The sequence below is a fragment of the Pyricularia pennisetigena genome, chromosome 6, assembly GCF_004337985.1.
Source record: "Pyricularia pennisetigena strain Br36 chromosome 6, whole genome shotgun sequence".
Lineage (NCBI taxonomy): Eukaryota > Fungi > Ascomycota > Sordariomycetes > Magnaporthales > Pyriculariaceae > Pyricularia > Pyricularia pennisetigena.
Genome location: NC_043744.1, coordinates 3,014,161 through 3,027,693, shown reverse-complemented (window position 1 = coordinate 3,027,693; position 13,533 = coordinate 3,014,161). Strand labels below are relative to the sequence as shown.

Here is a 13,533-nt window from a genome sequence, read left to right as displayed (position 1 = left end):
TCTACATCACATCTCTTTGAGCGTTGGTTCCGATATCCTGCATCTAACATGAATTTAAATTACGTCTGTCTTGAATGAGCACTCGACAGCATAAACAAGCGTACTGCAAAAGTGCCCTAAACACAAATCACAAATCACAGTAGTAGGGGCGTTAGACTACCAAGGAAGAAGCTTCCCAGTCCATGCATCCCTCCCGCTTTGTATCAATCGATCTGCAGTAGGAGCAAGTGTCGATTAGAATGGCCACCCTGATTGACACTTGCTTCTAGTTGTAGATGGATGAGGACCCTGGTGGAATCCCGTATGGCATGCCCGCATCGTGTGCCATCAACCTTGAAGGGCTTTTAGAGAGGCTAACTAAGGTAGACACTACTTTTTACAGCTCAAGTGTTGATATAAATATGGTGATTAAGGAGTCGCAAGCCGGCGGTGAAGCAAAAGGCAAAGTGGCCCACAGTCTGCAAATGTCTTGTCATAGCGTCATGTTTTGTGGAATACTCAAATTCATATGACTTGCAAAAGGCGCAGGTAACTAATTCGCTTCGACGTCGATCTATCCAGACTGGTATTTTGTATCATTAGATATATGACTACCTGGTATGTTTGACATGCTTGTCATGTCCGGTAGTCGCCGTTGATTGTGCTAGACATGACATATCGTTAGCTTGTTCTTGCAATCATACTTGGACCAGATGGCTGGAATCCTTTTGCGGGATACACTTACACATATTCATGGCTGAAATCGCAGGTCCAATATCTACCCTCAGCCTTACCAGTGCCAAGCCTGACCACGATCTCGAGATCTTCTGCCTTTAATATTTCGGCAGCACGGACCTCGTCAACCTGTTCAGGTTCGCCGTCAACCAGCAACTTGAGTTCGGCGGTGCCATCGGTAGGAACAAACGAGACATTTGTCTTCTCCGGTACGATCTGTAGTAAAAGAAGATTCTCTGTCAATCCACTGAGGAGTCACAAGAATAGTTTTGCCCAAAACCTACTTTATCAGAAAGATCGACAACAGCTGCCGATCCCGGCTCAGAAATCAGCGCGTATCCCGTGGCACACAGGATACGGCCCCAGTTTGCGTCCTTGCCGTAGAGTGCAGTCTTCACCAGGGGCGAGCGGGCAATGGTGCTGGCCACCTTCTTTGCCGTCTCCTCACTGTCAGACTCCAACACGCGGATCGTCACAAACTTGGTAGCTCCCTCGCCATCGCGGACGATGAGCTTGGCGAGATCCTCCGAGAAGACGTTCAAAACATCCCGGAATGCGGCAAAGTCGGGGGATGACTCGGAGGCAATTTCCTTTCCGCCAGCGGCGCCGTTGGCCAGCAAGGCAACCGTGTCGTTGGTCGAGGTATCGCCGTCAATGGTGATGCTGTTGAAAGAGCGGTCGACGGCGTTTTTCAAGAGGCTTGGGAGGACCGCAGGCGCAATCGGAGCATCGGTAGCAATGACGCCCAGGAGAGTAGCCATGTTGGGGTGGATCATGCCGGCGCCCTTGGTCATGCCCGCTATGCGGTACTCGACGGACGGCGACGACGGTAAGGTAAAGGAGCGCGACATGAGCTTGGGGAAGGTGTCCGTGGTGCAAATGGCGGTCGCACAAGAAAGCCAGTGGTCATGTGAGGAACCCAGACGGGAGTGAGCCGCCGGCACGTTGTCAAGAATCCTCTTGATGGGCAGGCGTTGGCCAATGACGCCTGTGCTCATGACGATGGTGCCGTCGCCGCCCAGGCAGCGGTCCGCCTCGCGAGCCATGGATTCGGCGTCCTCCAGCCCACCCTTGCCCGTCACGGCATTGGCACAGCCAGAGTTGATGATGACACCATTGACGCCCGAGTTACGCTTCCTCTTCAACAAGTCTCTGCTAAAGGTGACGGGAGCGGCCTGGAACCGGTTCTTGGTGAAGACTGCAGCAGCGGCACAAGGCGTGTCTGAAGCAACAAAGGCCAGGTCTGGCTTGGTGGTATTCCCCGGTTTGACCCCCACGATTGTGCCGGAGACGCGGAAGCCCTTGGGGTAGACGCCCTTGGTCGGTACGTACTTCTTCTTAGACGTCGGGATGGAGTCGGCAGTTGCAGAGTAGCAGCGCGTTTGCTGCTGGGCCAAATGCCTCAATTGGCCCCAAACCGCCGTGGAAGTGCTTTTGGAAGCCATTGCTTGATCAATGAACGCTCCAGTGAAGAAGTTCAAGATCAAACCAAGCTCAAAAAGGGAGAGGTTGCTGTATTTAAGACCTTCGATGTGAGTCATCCATCTCCAAGAGACGTTTTTGTTCTGAGCTCGCTGCTTTTCGTCAATTCGCAGCCATCGATCCACCGGTTATCGGAGCCTGCAGGGTGCAACGGCTTGGTGTGTACATGTCAGTGCCGACCCACCCCACATCGAAGCTGGCGCCACGGGCCATTAGCCACTCGAGCCACTGTAGCTCCCCACTTTCAGGCACCTGCTAAAAAGCCGCGCAACAGGGCAAAATTCCATCAGCTTCTAAGCTTCTTCTTCACCTCATTCCACTCTGTCTTTCTTTCGAGAAGATGACACGCTTCAATTGGCACTCGCCAACCACAATATCAGCAGATTTGTCTGCTGTTGTTCTCCTACGCGTTTGCTCCGTTGCTACCTGAACAAACACCCACTCTGTTTTCAATTTGGATTGAAAACATCCATTTGAAAATTTCTCAACTTCCTACTCAAATTGTTGGCAAGTGTCAATTGCATCTTTTGATCGTCAAAAAACCTTTTGTCAAACTCCATCGCAACCTCGAAAGAGCGCGATACCCGTCACAGGAACCATGTCGGATCTGTTGGATAGCTTCTGGGCGGCGCCGCCTGTAGCTAGGTACGTTTTCTTTTCTCTTTTCTTTTGTCATCACGCCCTCAGCCTTATCGCATTCACTCGTCCTGACCATTGCCATCTGTCCACAGGAATGTCGCAGCAGCAGTCTTCGTTGCCACCCTCGGCATCTACTTTGGCCCTCTCCCGGCTGCGTGGTTCTACTGGCAGCCTGAACACCTCTTGATGATGCCGCCGCAGATATGGCGACTTGCGACAAACTTCCTGGTCGCAGGCCCCAAGCTCGGTATGGTTCTTGATCCATACTTTCTTTTCTCCTACCTCAGACAACTTGAGGTCGGGAGCGTCAAGTTCCCCAGAAAGGAAGATGTGGTCTGGTATTTGGTGACAGTTTCAGGAATCATCCTTGTAGGTCTTTTCTACCCCATGCATTCTTTTTTTGTTCTCCCATCGTTCCCCGCTTGCCTCCCAAAATTACGTCTTCGTCACCGGAGGCACCTCTTATATCTGCCCGGATAGTGCATTGCCTCTTCTGCTATCACGGTTCCTGGAAAAGAGGGAGATCACCCTTGCATCCTGGGCCGGTCCGTCATTCGCATACCTCAAAGGGCCGGTTCGGGGTGTAGGCATGGTGGGATGTCTATATGGATGGCTCGAGTCGATTATTTCTCTACTTCGCTCGGGTGGTTTTCTTAGCTCCCTACATTTCATTATCTGCACATAATTCTTGGTGATTTGCCCCTTTGGAATACTCGAGGGAGCCACTTGCTGACTTATTGCGCTGCAACGTAACTCAGATTCTCAACACCATTTCAGGCATCAACGCACCCTTCTGCCTCCAGGCCTTGATCCTCTCGGTCTCCTACACGGCCACGCAGGACCAGCGGGGCCAGTCGGCCGGCTTCTTCTTCTTCACCATCCCCGCCCAGCTGATCCCCTACGCCATGATGTTTTCCACGCTAGTCATGGACGGCCCAGACCGGCTCTTCCTTCAGGTCATTGGCCTGTTGGCCGCCCACATACACGATTTCCTTTACCGCCTCTGGCCCGAGTTCGGCGGCGGCAGGAACTGGCTCGCCACCCCGGCCTTTGTGTCGCGTCTGATCCAGACGACCGCCAGGGTTGAGCAGAGAGCTTTTGGTACAGCCCGGTACGCCGCCGCCCCAGGTGCTGCGGGCAGGACCACGGGCGCTTCGACAGGTAGTGGCCCACTTCCGGACTCGTGGAAAACGCGAGGCGCGGGTCACCGCTTGGGATGATGCGCTTTGGGAGACTGTATTGTAACATAGTAAGATGAGCGGAGGCGTATCGATAAATTCGACGATGAATAGAGAACAAATTAGTCCGATGTAGACAAATGCATCAGAATGCCAATTCTTGTTGTCTTGAGCGTCTAAAGTTTTGCACCAATGATAATGATTGTCCCATCGAATACTTGGCTGGTATGAGTCCCTTGTGGTACCCTTGTGTGATCATCTGGCTGCATGCAGTCAACTTAAGAAAAGGTCCTGTTATCCCTCTACTTGTGTATACAATATCCCGTGTCCCTCGCTTCGGGCCTGGGGTTTACCCAAATCCACACTCATCCAGAAATCCTAATCCTTTATTATCCATTCCTTTTTTACTATCTCTCCATGCTTTGTTTACCGTCCCCACACCCTGGATACCTTCATTTCATCCCATTATCCATGAGCAAGTCACGCATGGCATCAGATCCAAATATCCAAAACATTCAGAACCAATATGCTCGTGTTCATTTCTGGTCATTCTAACGAGAGGAATAAACCAACTTCATCAACTGTACAGGACAGTCTTCCCACTCGCAATAGGAACTTCTTCCTGCCTTAGCCTCGTGACGTTTACCGTCTGTCTTATTATCCGATCGTTGTTTGACGCGCCTCCGATCATGTTGGGCTCATCCTTTCCTCTGGTCGGCGGCCGTCCCTCGCGGGATACCGAAGACGAGCGGCTGCCTGGTGTGCTTGCCCGTGCAAAGTCGCCCCCACCGCCGGCGGCATCTGTCGGCGTCGCCTCCTCGACAGATATTCGTGGTGGCGCGTACTGCTTGGGCACGCGGACCCGCGGTACCGATGGCAGGCCGAGCGACGGGATCTTGACCGCCGGCTGAGGAGGTGGCGGCGGAGGATTCGCGGGGTCAAATGGCTTCGCTGCTTTGGGTGGCTTCTGCGCAGGTGGGGGCGGCATGGTGTGGCCCGGCCTGTCGTCTTCAGCGGCCAGGTACTTCTGCATGGTATATGAATCGACCACCGATTTTGAGGATGTCGATAGCGAAGGCGGCGGCGCTTGTTCCCTCGTAGTCTTGGCGTAACGTTGCTTTGACGCAGGCACGGCTGAGAGGGTTATAGGTTCGGGGATGAGCCGCGGAGAACTTCGGGGTGAAGTGCGACGGGTAGTCTGTTGTTGTTGTAGGTGTTGAGCGGAGAGTGTTTGGGTTGATGTAGGTCGTTGCTGTTGTGAGTTCTGGGCGGCAAGTGTCTGGTTTGATATGGCTTGTTGCTGTAGGTTTAAAGATGATGTTGCGGTATTACGGGATCCCCTAGAGTCGGTGCTGTTCCGCTGCTGTTGCTGTTGAGCCATGGCAGCACGTGGAATGTACGCCGGGTGTGCCGGTAGCGAGTCCGCCGGACCGGTGTGGTTAAGCATGCCGTACTGCTGGGCCGCTGCTCTTTGCTGGTATTTCTCGAGCTGGTCGTAATATTCGCCTGAGTTGGTATAATTTCCGCTCCTGTTGCTGTTGAGGCCACCGCTTCGAGGCGCATCGTACGACTCGAAAGAGGTTAGGCCAATTTCTCTCTTGTAGTCAGTGGTGTAGCCGTGACGACCACCCCCTGACCCGGGACCGCCGCCGCCGCCAATGTTCAGTGCAGTGATGGAGCTGCCACCGTTTGGTGAATCTGAGTTGGACCTCCGCTCTTCTTCAGCCTTTGCGCGCTTCTGCTTACGCCAGTAGACCACGAATAGACCGACACCAAGGAGCAGCACAAGAGCTGCGCCGATTGCAATACCAATAATGGTGCCTGTGTCCATAGTTGTCTGGGCCGGCGGAGGAGGTCCGGTCTCCAGCTTCGGCGGGTCGGTAATATTTACTGCGTATGGTGTGAACAAGCTACCCGTCAGACCAACAAGATCGCCTGCTTTGGGTCTCTGAACGCAGGCGGCGTCTAGGGCAACCATGACTGTATTTTCTGTGTTAGTCCATCTCATGGCCCTACAAAGCCAAATCCAAACCTCGCGAAGGTCGACTATCACCTACAATTAGAGAGGTATTTGCTTTCAGGAGCGTTCCATAAACAGCTGGTGCAAGATTTGATCGCCCATGCTTTCATTTTCTCATTGTCGGCGGAGCAGTATGCCAATTGTGTGGTGCTTTCCGCTTTCAAGTCACCCTCCCTGAGGGCGGTCTTGAGGCCACCGCATGAGCTCGGGATATCACAAGCAAAAGACTTGTTCTGAACCGCTTCCGGGTAGTTGTAGAGACACACATTTGCAGCGTAACGCAGGTTGTCTTTGAGACGTTAGTGGGCTTTCCACATAATGGTTCCTGCCAGTCCCACAGAACGCTGGTATAGACTAGACCTAGAAAAACAACCCCCCATATGCTTGGTACTTACAGAGATACCACATAAGATCGGTTTCTTCTCCGCTTGTATACCTGCTCGACTGCAGACATTGCGTGCATTCCTTGAACTTCATGCCCCTGATGGTCCTTGAATCGTAATCCGGATCCTCGCAAACGATGTCCTTGGCGCTTATTGTCGATCCGTTGGCGTTATTCGTGTCGCCATCGTTACGGTCCTGGCAGACCGGTGCGCATGGTGATCCCGGGGCAACCTGGAGGGCTGTAGCTACCGTCGACAAGAGACATAGAGTGAACCAGATCGCTGCTGGGAGCCTCCAGCACGTTTTTGATATTGAGGGTGGCATGGTGGCTGTGTATTGAGGGTTGAGATGGAGAGTTGATGGGAGTCGGGAGGGGTGACTGGTATCACGACAATATCATGGTAGACAGCTCTTCAAAGCACAACGTCTCTGACTTGCTGACAATATTCGGTTTTCTTCACCTTCGAGATGGTAGACTCGACAGGTGGGTAGTACAATGGCGACGATGGGGCACCAGGCGGGAAGGGACCAAAGGAACCACCGGGAAGGGAAGAGGTGCGTACCGACGCGGCATATGTATGTATTAAGTGAATGTGGAACTCGGTCGAGCCGGGCTCAGCCAAGCGCTTGCTTGTGGTTGCCCCTCCGCTGCAGGTGGGTGGGCGAAGTTCGCCATGGTTCTTTTCATGCCTCTACCGGCCAGCCTGCAGCCGCCCGGTTGTAGATGGACACCCATATTCGAAGGATGGGTGTGTGTGTTTGTGTGTGCAATGACGGCATCAGAAGCCGATGGAGAAGCGCCAGCCAAACGACCAGACCCTCATCTCCCAACCATCAATTTCTTACCAGCTACTAGGTGCCTACAGTAGACCATACTTCAGGGTGGTACTGACCCAAAGATCCACTTACCCATTCAAGATCAAATAGGTGTAGTATGCAGTCACCCATGTTCACCAAGGCGGTCCCGCGTTATGGTTTCTCATAATAGCTACGGACTCTCCCCGATCCGACAAAGATGACTGTTGTCTAATGAGGGGTTCGTGGTACTCTGATCATGGGCGACGGCCTGTCAGCAGTCAGCCGTTGCAATCATTGTAACCATACTAGGAAAGAGGTAGAGGACGTCTCTGTCCAGCTTTTCGTTTGCCTTGATGTAGCCAATCAGAGATAAATCAGGCTTGGCGGATACTGGAGCCGGCGCGTAGATCAGGCCATTCTTTCTAGGCGACAGGGGGGTGGCGAGCTTCTGAGTGGTCAGAAAAAAAGGGGATCGTCGGCTAGGGATCTGGTGTACATATTGCAAGGTTAATCAATTAATTAGTATCTTCCGCAGACGCCCAGCCAAGGCCCTAAGGTGGCCGTTTTAAGAGGCCTTCCCTTCCTTTCAGGGAATAAAAATGAATTTAAATGGAATCGATGGCGATGCCGCGCGTGTGTTATTAAAGTGCGTGCTTCCTTTTCGATTCACAGCGGCAACTCGCATGTTTTCATCTTGTGCAATGATGGTCCAAGGGGAGCAGCCAAGCTGATCAACCCTTTGATTGACCAAATCAGGCGACCGGCGATGCAGCAGGTGTACCTTGGTCGGACCGTACTGTAGCAATCGCCAGTAGACGAATCAATATGAGGGGGGCGAATGTGAAAATATTTCTCGTCCGGGAACGGCCAAGGGAGGTTTCGGTTGGTCGGTCCCGATTTGCCTCCAATCCTTGGCTTGAGCTTGCAGGTTACTTCCAAAGCTGCCCGATTATATGATTTAAAATCACTGCTGGTGACAGTTGTTCTCAAGTTGCTCCGAACAAAAGATGAACCTGCTGCATCGGTGCGGCGCCGATAGAAGCATTCTGGGAAAGATTCCTAGGTCACATAATCGGCCTAGGGCACTCTCAAACGGACATGTTGCAGATCCTGGCGGTAAGGCGGTTTGTCGGGGTCTTTTTTTCCTTTTGCTTTTGTTTGTTGGGCCGGTCGAAGTGGCTGGATTCAATAAAAATTGAGCACCATGTTCAATTCGAGCCCGGTCTTATCCAAGAATAGCACAAAAGTATCGAGCAAATCCCGCACCAGATATGGCAAGCGCAACCAAGAAAAAGTCCAGTTGAGGGGGGTTTGGGTCGCGATGGATCCTGGCCTTGCCCGCCCAGGCACTAGCGTCAACTGCCCGCCTGCATGCAACCGCATTTTCGACTCTGATTTTTTTCACTCCTTCCTAACGCCGTAATTTACCCTTCGAGAAATTCAATATATGACTCTGACCAATTATCGCTGTCGACCCCACAAAGCAGGTGGCACTATTACCACCCACACTACCAAAGATAGATCGTCCCAGAGAACGGTCAGAGGAGGTCGACCAATGAGTCTTTGACGGTTCAGATCTTGGCGTTGCGTTGGCCCCCGATTCATCAACGGTTGTTCTATTTTTAAGCACATTCTGCGTTCGACCAAGGACGAGGTAGTTAGGTAGTTGATGGGCTGCGTTTAGTTTGCGAGTACTTACGCCCACTCTTCGAGCCAGATATTTGCTCAAGACGTCTCCACAACTGATGTCCCTATGTGCAGAAGGCGACAAGGTGGCACAAGTCCTGCACGCGAGTAGCAATCTTTCTAACTTGTTAAAACAGTCTTTGTGTCTCCTGCTCCTGTCGAAAGTTCGCTTCGTCGATCTCCCGAACAGGTAGCCTATTCGGGCCGTGAGGCAGCTCAACCGAACGTATAAAAAGGCACACGAGCACTCCGCGTCTGTCAACCCAAAGCGTATTCACTGGCCATGTATCATGCTGATCCCGCAGGTGATCAATGAACCAACATGCACAGTTTCTGGCTAGTGTACCCTTCACTGCGCAGCCCGGCGACATCTAGGCTGAACTGAGACTACCACATGGAGTTTGGAGCCTCCGAATCGAGTTACAATCTTTGGCTGCTGGTCTGTCAATATCTACGAAAATTGTAACATATCTTTGCCCATATGCAGCCTATATAAAAAGAATACTTTAATATCCATTTGATACAATATCCCGAGTAAACCTGACAAACCCTTGTGGCCGAATACTGTTAGGCAGCCATGGTCGTCCATGACCAAACGACGTACAGCAAGTAGGCATAAGCAACACGGCCAGCTGATATCACCATAAATTCCAGTAATGGAAGTAATATCGACTAACTAAGCTCCTCGCTAGTTTGCAGCGCATGTCGCTCAACAATCTGAGGTTTTGAAGCTCTGTTGTTGACGTTGCCCAAAGTGTCTGACGTCGGAGTCCAAGGAAACTTCTATCATGTAGGATAGTGCCACTTCTTTTTCATCATGTTGCTGTTGGGAATGTAAAACGGCAAACTTGCATGGTTCTAAGTAGAGGTTCAAACTTGGCATTACTGTCGACCCCAAGTACATCAATTTCACAGCAAGTCTTGGGCATTTCACTACTGAGGTCTGCCTTGGTCTTGGGCGATTTATAATCAGGAACGTGCACCAAGCTGTTGGCTTCAAGCCTGTACTTTGTGACAACCAGGAGAGGTGCCAAGACCCAATGGCAGATTTAGTATCTCGCTGCATGATGGATGTTCTGTTTAATTCCAGCAATCAGTACTGAGATGGAACAACAAGAATTTCTCGGCCTCAATCTTGGTTGAAGAAACTCAATAAAGGTAACTCGTCATTCTTGCCGAAATGTTTGACGCTACCAAATCCGATAGAAGCATCCCGTCATTTCCTCTCTAGCCTGTCTATAATCACTCGTCCTGGACTTTGTCACTTGTTGCTGCCAGCGGTTTCAGTGCCCTCTAGATCAAGCATCACAGGCCAAGGATTGCGGGTGAGTTGATTCCGTGCCCAGCCGGCAACGGCTCGCCGGCAACCATTCCATAATGTCGTGCTGACGCTTTGCCTTGATATAGACTTGTTCTGGTCTGGTTTGGTCCTCCTCGAAAATCCATTTTATCTGTCAGGAAAGGTCTCATACTTTCCTATCTATACAAGGGGAACATTTGAAGACTTGACTTAAGATTTTTACGTCGAAAGGTTTAATGCATATTCCACATCATGGTTAAACTATCCAAGAATAAGTATTTGGTCAAGGAGCGACCTTATTGACTTTGAAACTTTTTCCGAGGTCGTTGAAGTGTAATCAGACTCCGTGACAATGTTACCAGATGCTCGAGAAGGCGTGTGGCTTCTTGTGAAATTCATCTTGTTTTTGCCGGAGCTACCAATCCGAAACCCAAAGATGATCCCAGCAAGGCACTATCATCACGCGGGCGGTTTTGGCTTATCAAGTCCTTGGGCAAGGCTCTGCGGTTCGAACAACATCTCTCTTGACTCGCATAATAGTAATTGGTCAAGGTAGATACATAACATTCATGGATAGCTACATAGGAAACATAGTACGTCAGCCACTCACAGGTCGGGTGGGATATGAGACTCGCCATGTTCAATCACTTCGGACTATAGTTACTAGAAGCAGATGGAGAAGAAAGGTCCTACCAAATGTAGCAGGCAGCATGGGTTGCTAGAGTTTTCTTGTGCAACATGAATAGCCGAAAGAGGCAGCCAAAACTGCCGAATGTAGACATCGCCAAGTCTTGACTACTCAACTGTCCTACATCTTACGCAAGCCTGCAATCGTCGACAAAAGCCCACCCTGAGCATGATCTGGTTGCCCATGTGAGCCGCTCGTGTTCTGGTATCACAGAACACGGTGAGGAATCCAGGCCCAGAGATGTTAGTCATTCTAGTTTCTCGACTTGAAATGGCGAGAGTTAGGTATTTTCTCTTGGGTGAGTCTGGATGGTAATGCAACGCGTCCGTAACGGAAGCTTCCGAGCTCAGGCGACTCCAGGGCACAGGTCCTACTCGCGTGGGCAGCACAATGGAAATGCGAGGTAGGACGAGGCAGCGACAAGTGCCCACAACACACGTTATCCTATCCGCTGTATGGTCTGGTGGTGGAATAGGCAAGCGTATTGCTGACATGGAAGGCACGGTTGCTTATACATGATATATCGGGAGATACACAGATCTTATGATGTGACATACCAGATGATGATTTGTTGTAGCTTAAATAATATCGCTGTCTCCTTCGACTGACATTCACATCCTCAAGGTATAAAGCCCTGCGCCTGGGAGTCTTTATGAGCATTATATGGTTCTCCTAGACTTCTATGACCCAAGAAGTACTGCTATTTGTCTTCACATCCAACGGGATAATCATCTTTCTTATGGTTCATCTTGGATAGAAGGCAAGAGAAGATAGCAAAACAAGAATATCTGAATCATAATGCGGAGCCTCATAAGCATCTGCCTCCTAGCCACCCTGGCCGTCCAGGCGGCAAGCCAAGCCATCGGCAACTGGACGATCTACCGCTTCTCCCGAAATTGCACCGACGCCGCCGAGCCACCCAAGGACCAGAACCGTTGCTCATACCACTTCTTCATCAGCGAGAAGCCAGCCGGCGTCTTGGATGCTTCCTTCCAGCAGTGCACCATCCACGTCTACTCTGCCTGGTTGCCGGCCACGCAGATTCCCTGGGTCGCCGTCCCCTGCCTCGAAAACACTGACGTGTCAAAGTACGCCATCAGCAGCGGCTGGAACAGCAACGGATTCATCACGGTGAACGTCATGAACCTCTTCACGCTTGAGAACGCGTACTTTGGCTACGACGACAAGGACCTGGTGGGCGGAGCCGAGGTCGCGAGCAAGACGGAGAGGGCGTACAAGTTTGGCACGTTTGAGCCCCTTCGCCCTGGTGGCGGTGAGCTGGCAATGAGGGAGGATCGCAGGTCCGAGGCTCTTGTGCAGAGGCGAGAGGACTGCGATGCGGCTTGGTGGGTTGTCAAGAAGCTGCAGCGGAGTAAGTCTGACTATACCACTGCTATTATCTGGAACCTTGACGTAAGGTGTACACCTTAATACTGGACCAGTACTGACCATCCTCTTTTCCTCCATCAGGGATAGACATGTCGAACCACGTGAAGCTGGACTTTGTCCTGCAGCGATGCGGCATGAAAGACACACGTTGCGATCTCTTGACCGAAGCCGCCAACTTCACTCGAGGTATCGACGCCAAGCTGGACGACTTCCACGACAAGCCCTGCGATAACAATAAAGATCTGCACATTTCGTGGGGCTACAAAGCCGATACTGATGGTGGCGTTATGACTGTTGAGGATCGTAGAATGCGTCTCCGGGCGTTTCTCGGATGGGACCGTGTCAATGATCAGATCACCATTGAGAAGGAAGCTCGCGGCAAGGTGGAGGCCTATTAACCTTGTTTTGATGCTATGTATCAATATTGGCCGAGTGAGGTCTGGAAAAATATCTTAATTATGTAACGGGATGTTTGCTGACAGGGTTTTGAAGTCGGAAAAAAGAAGAAGTATGTCTTACTTCTGGATATAGACAGAGAGAGGGTTGAGAGACAAGTACTTTGGAAGACTCTAATATCATCATTGCATTCCCCCGTACGTGATCTGTTGTTTGGTAAAGGGTATGCCCTTTTTGGACTGCTTAGTACACTTTTTTCCGTGGACTTTCTCGACAGATGTTTTGGAAAATTGCGGAGCAACCGGTTGTTCTGCATGGTATAATCCCCAGCCTGGTCTATAATAGTCTAGATACACACTTGAATTGAGGATCAGACAACGTTTTTACTCTCTTGGTGCAAGTCGAGAAGCTCGAATGTGTCTATCTCGGAATAGAAGCAAAAGGCTGCGCTATTCCTGGCCTGAAGCAAGCAATATGGATTTCATGTCTGCTTAGCGAGTCTTGACTTTTGATGACCTGGGAACATGAAAATTTGTGCAAGTATGCCTAAGCGTGAAACCCATCCCAAATTAGATGGAGAAATTCTGTTTCCAGGCACGTATTCCAAGAACCTCTATCTCACATCTGGACATACTCAGCGGCTGTTCTCTGCCCAAAAAGGCAAGGCGGCGGATTCGAAGGATGAATATCGATATGCACACGATAAGTAGTAACCACTCAAATCCCTGGTCGGCTTCTAAAGTGCTGACGATCCCGTCACGGGATGGGGGGTGTTTTCGGCACGGACGGTAAGACGATAAACTCATCCCGGCGGCTACTGGCATGTGTGTGTTGAGGCTTGGCGGAATGTGGTTTTTTT

General features: G+C 51.0%; 4 protein-coding genes across 4 annotated transcripts; 2 read left to right on the top strand and 2 right to left on the bottom strand.

Moving 5' to 3' along the window:
• Positions 1-615: 615 nt before the first annotated feature.
• On the bottom strand, positions 616-2,225 carry PpBr36_04699 (uncharacterized protein; the record flags this gene model as incomplete). Its single annotated transcript, XM_029891858.1, has 3 exons — positions 999-2,225; positions 725-930; positions 616-643 (listed from the first exon to the last, which is right to left on the bottom strand). The coding sequence occupies exons 1-3, from the start codon at positions 2,157-2,159 to the stop codon at positions 616-618; spliced, it is 1,395 nt and encodes a 464-aa protein (XP_029749411.1). The 5' UTR covers positions 2,160-2,225.
• A 569-nt stretch (positions 2,226-2,794) lies between these two features.
• PpBr36_04698 (uncharacterized protein) lies at positions 2,795-4,055 on the top strand (the record flags this gene model as incomplete). The annotated part of the gene is made up of 3 exons (XM_029891857.1): positions 2,795-2,841; positions 2,928-3,204; positions 3,594-4,055. 3 exons carry the CDS (start codon positions 2,795-2,797, stop codon positions 4,053-4,055), a joined length of 786 nt encoding a protein of 261 aa, XP_029749412.1.
• Positions 4,056-4,590: 535 nt separating this feature from the next.
• On the bottom strand, positions 4,591-6,741 carry PpBr36_04697 (uncharacterized protein; the record flags this gene model as incomplete). Its single annotated transcript, XM_029891856.1, has 3 exons — positions 4,591-5,993; positions 6,071-6,322; positions 6,429-6,741. 3 exons carry the CDS (start codon positions 6,739-6,741, stop codon positions 4,591-4,593), a joined length of 1,968 nt encoding a protein of 655 aa, XP_029749413.1.
• A 4,946-nt stretch (positions 6,742-11,687) lies between these two features.
• On the top strand, positions 11,688-12,676 carry PpBr36_04696 (uncharacterized protein; the record flags this gene model as incomplete). The annotated part of the gene is made up of 2 exons (XM_029891855.1): positions 11,688-12,261; positions 12,360-12,676. 2 exons carry the CDS (start codon positions 11,688-11,690, stop codon positions 12,674-12,676), a joined length of 891 nt encoding a protein of 296 aa, XP_029749414.1.
• Positions 12,677-13,533: the final 857 nt, after the last annotated feature.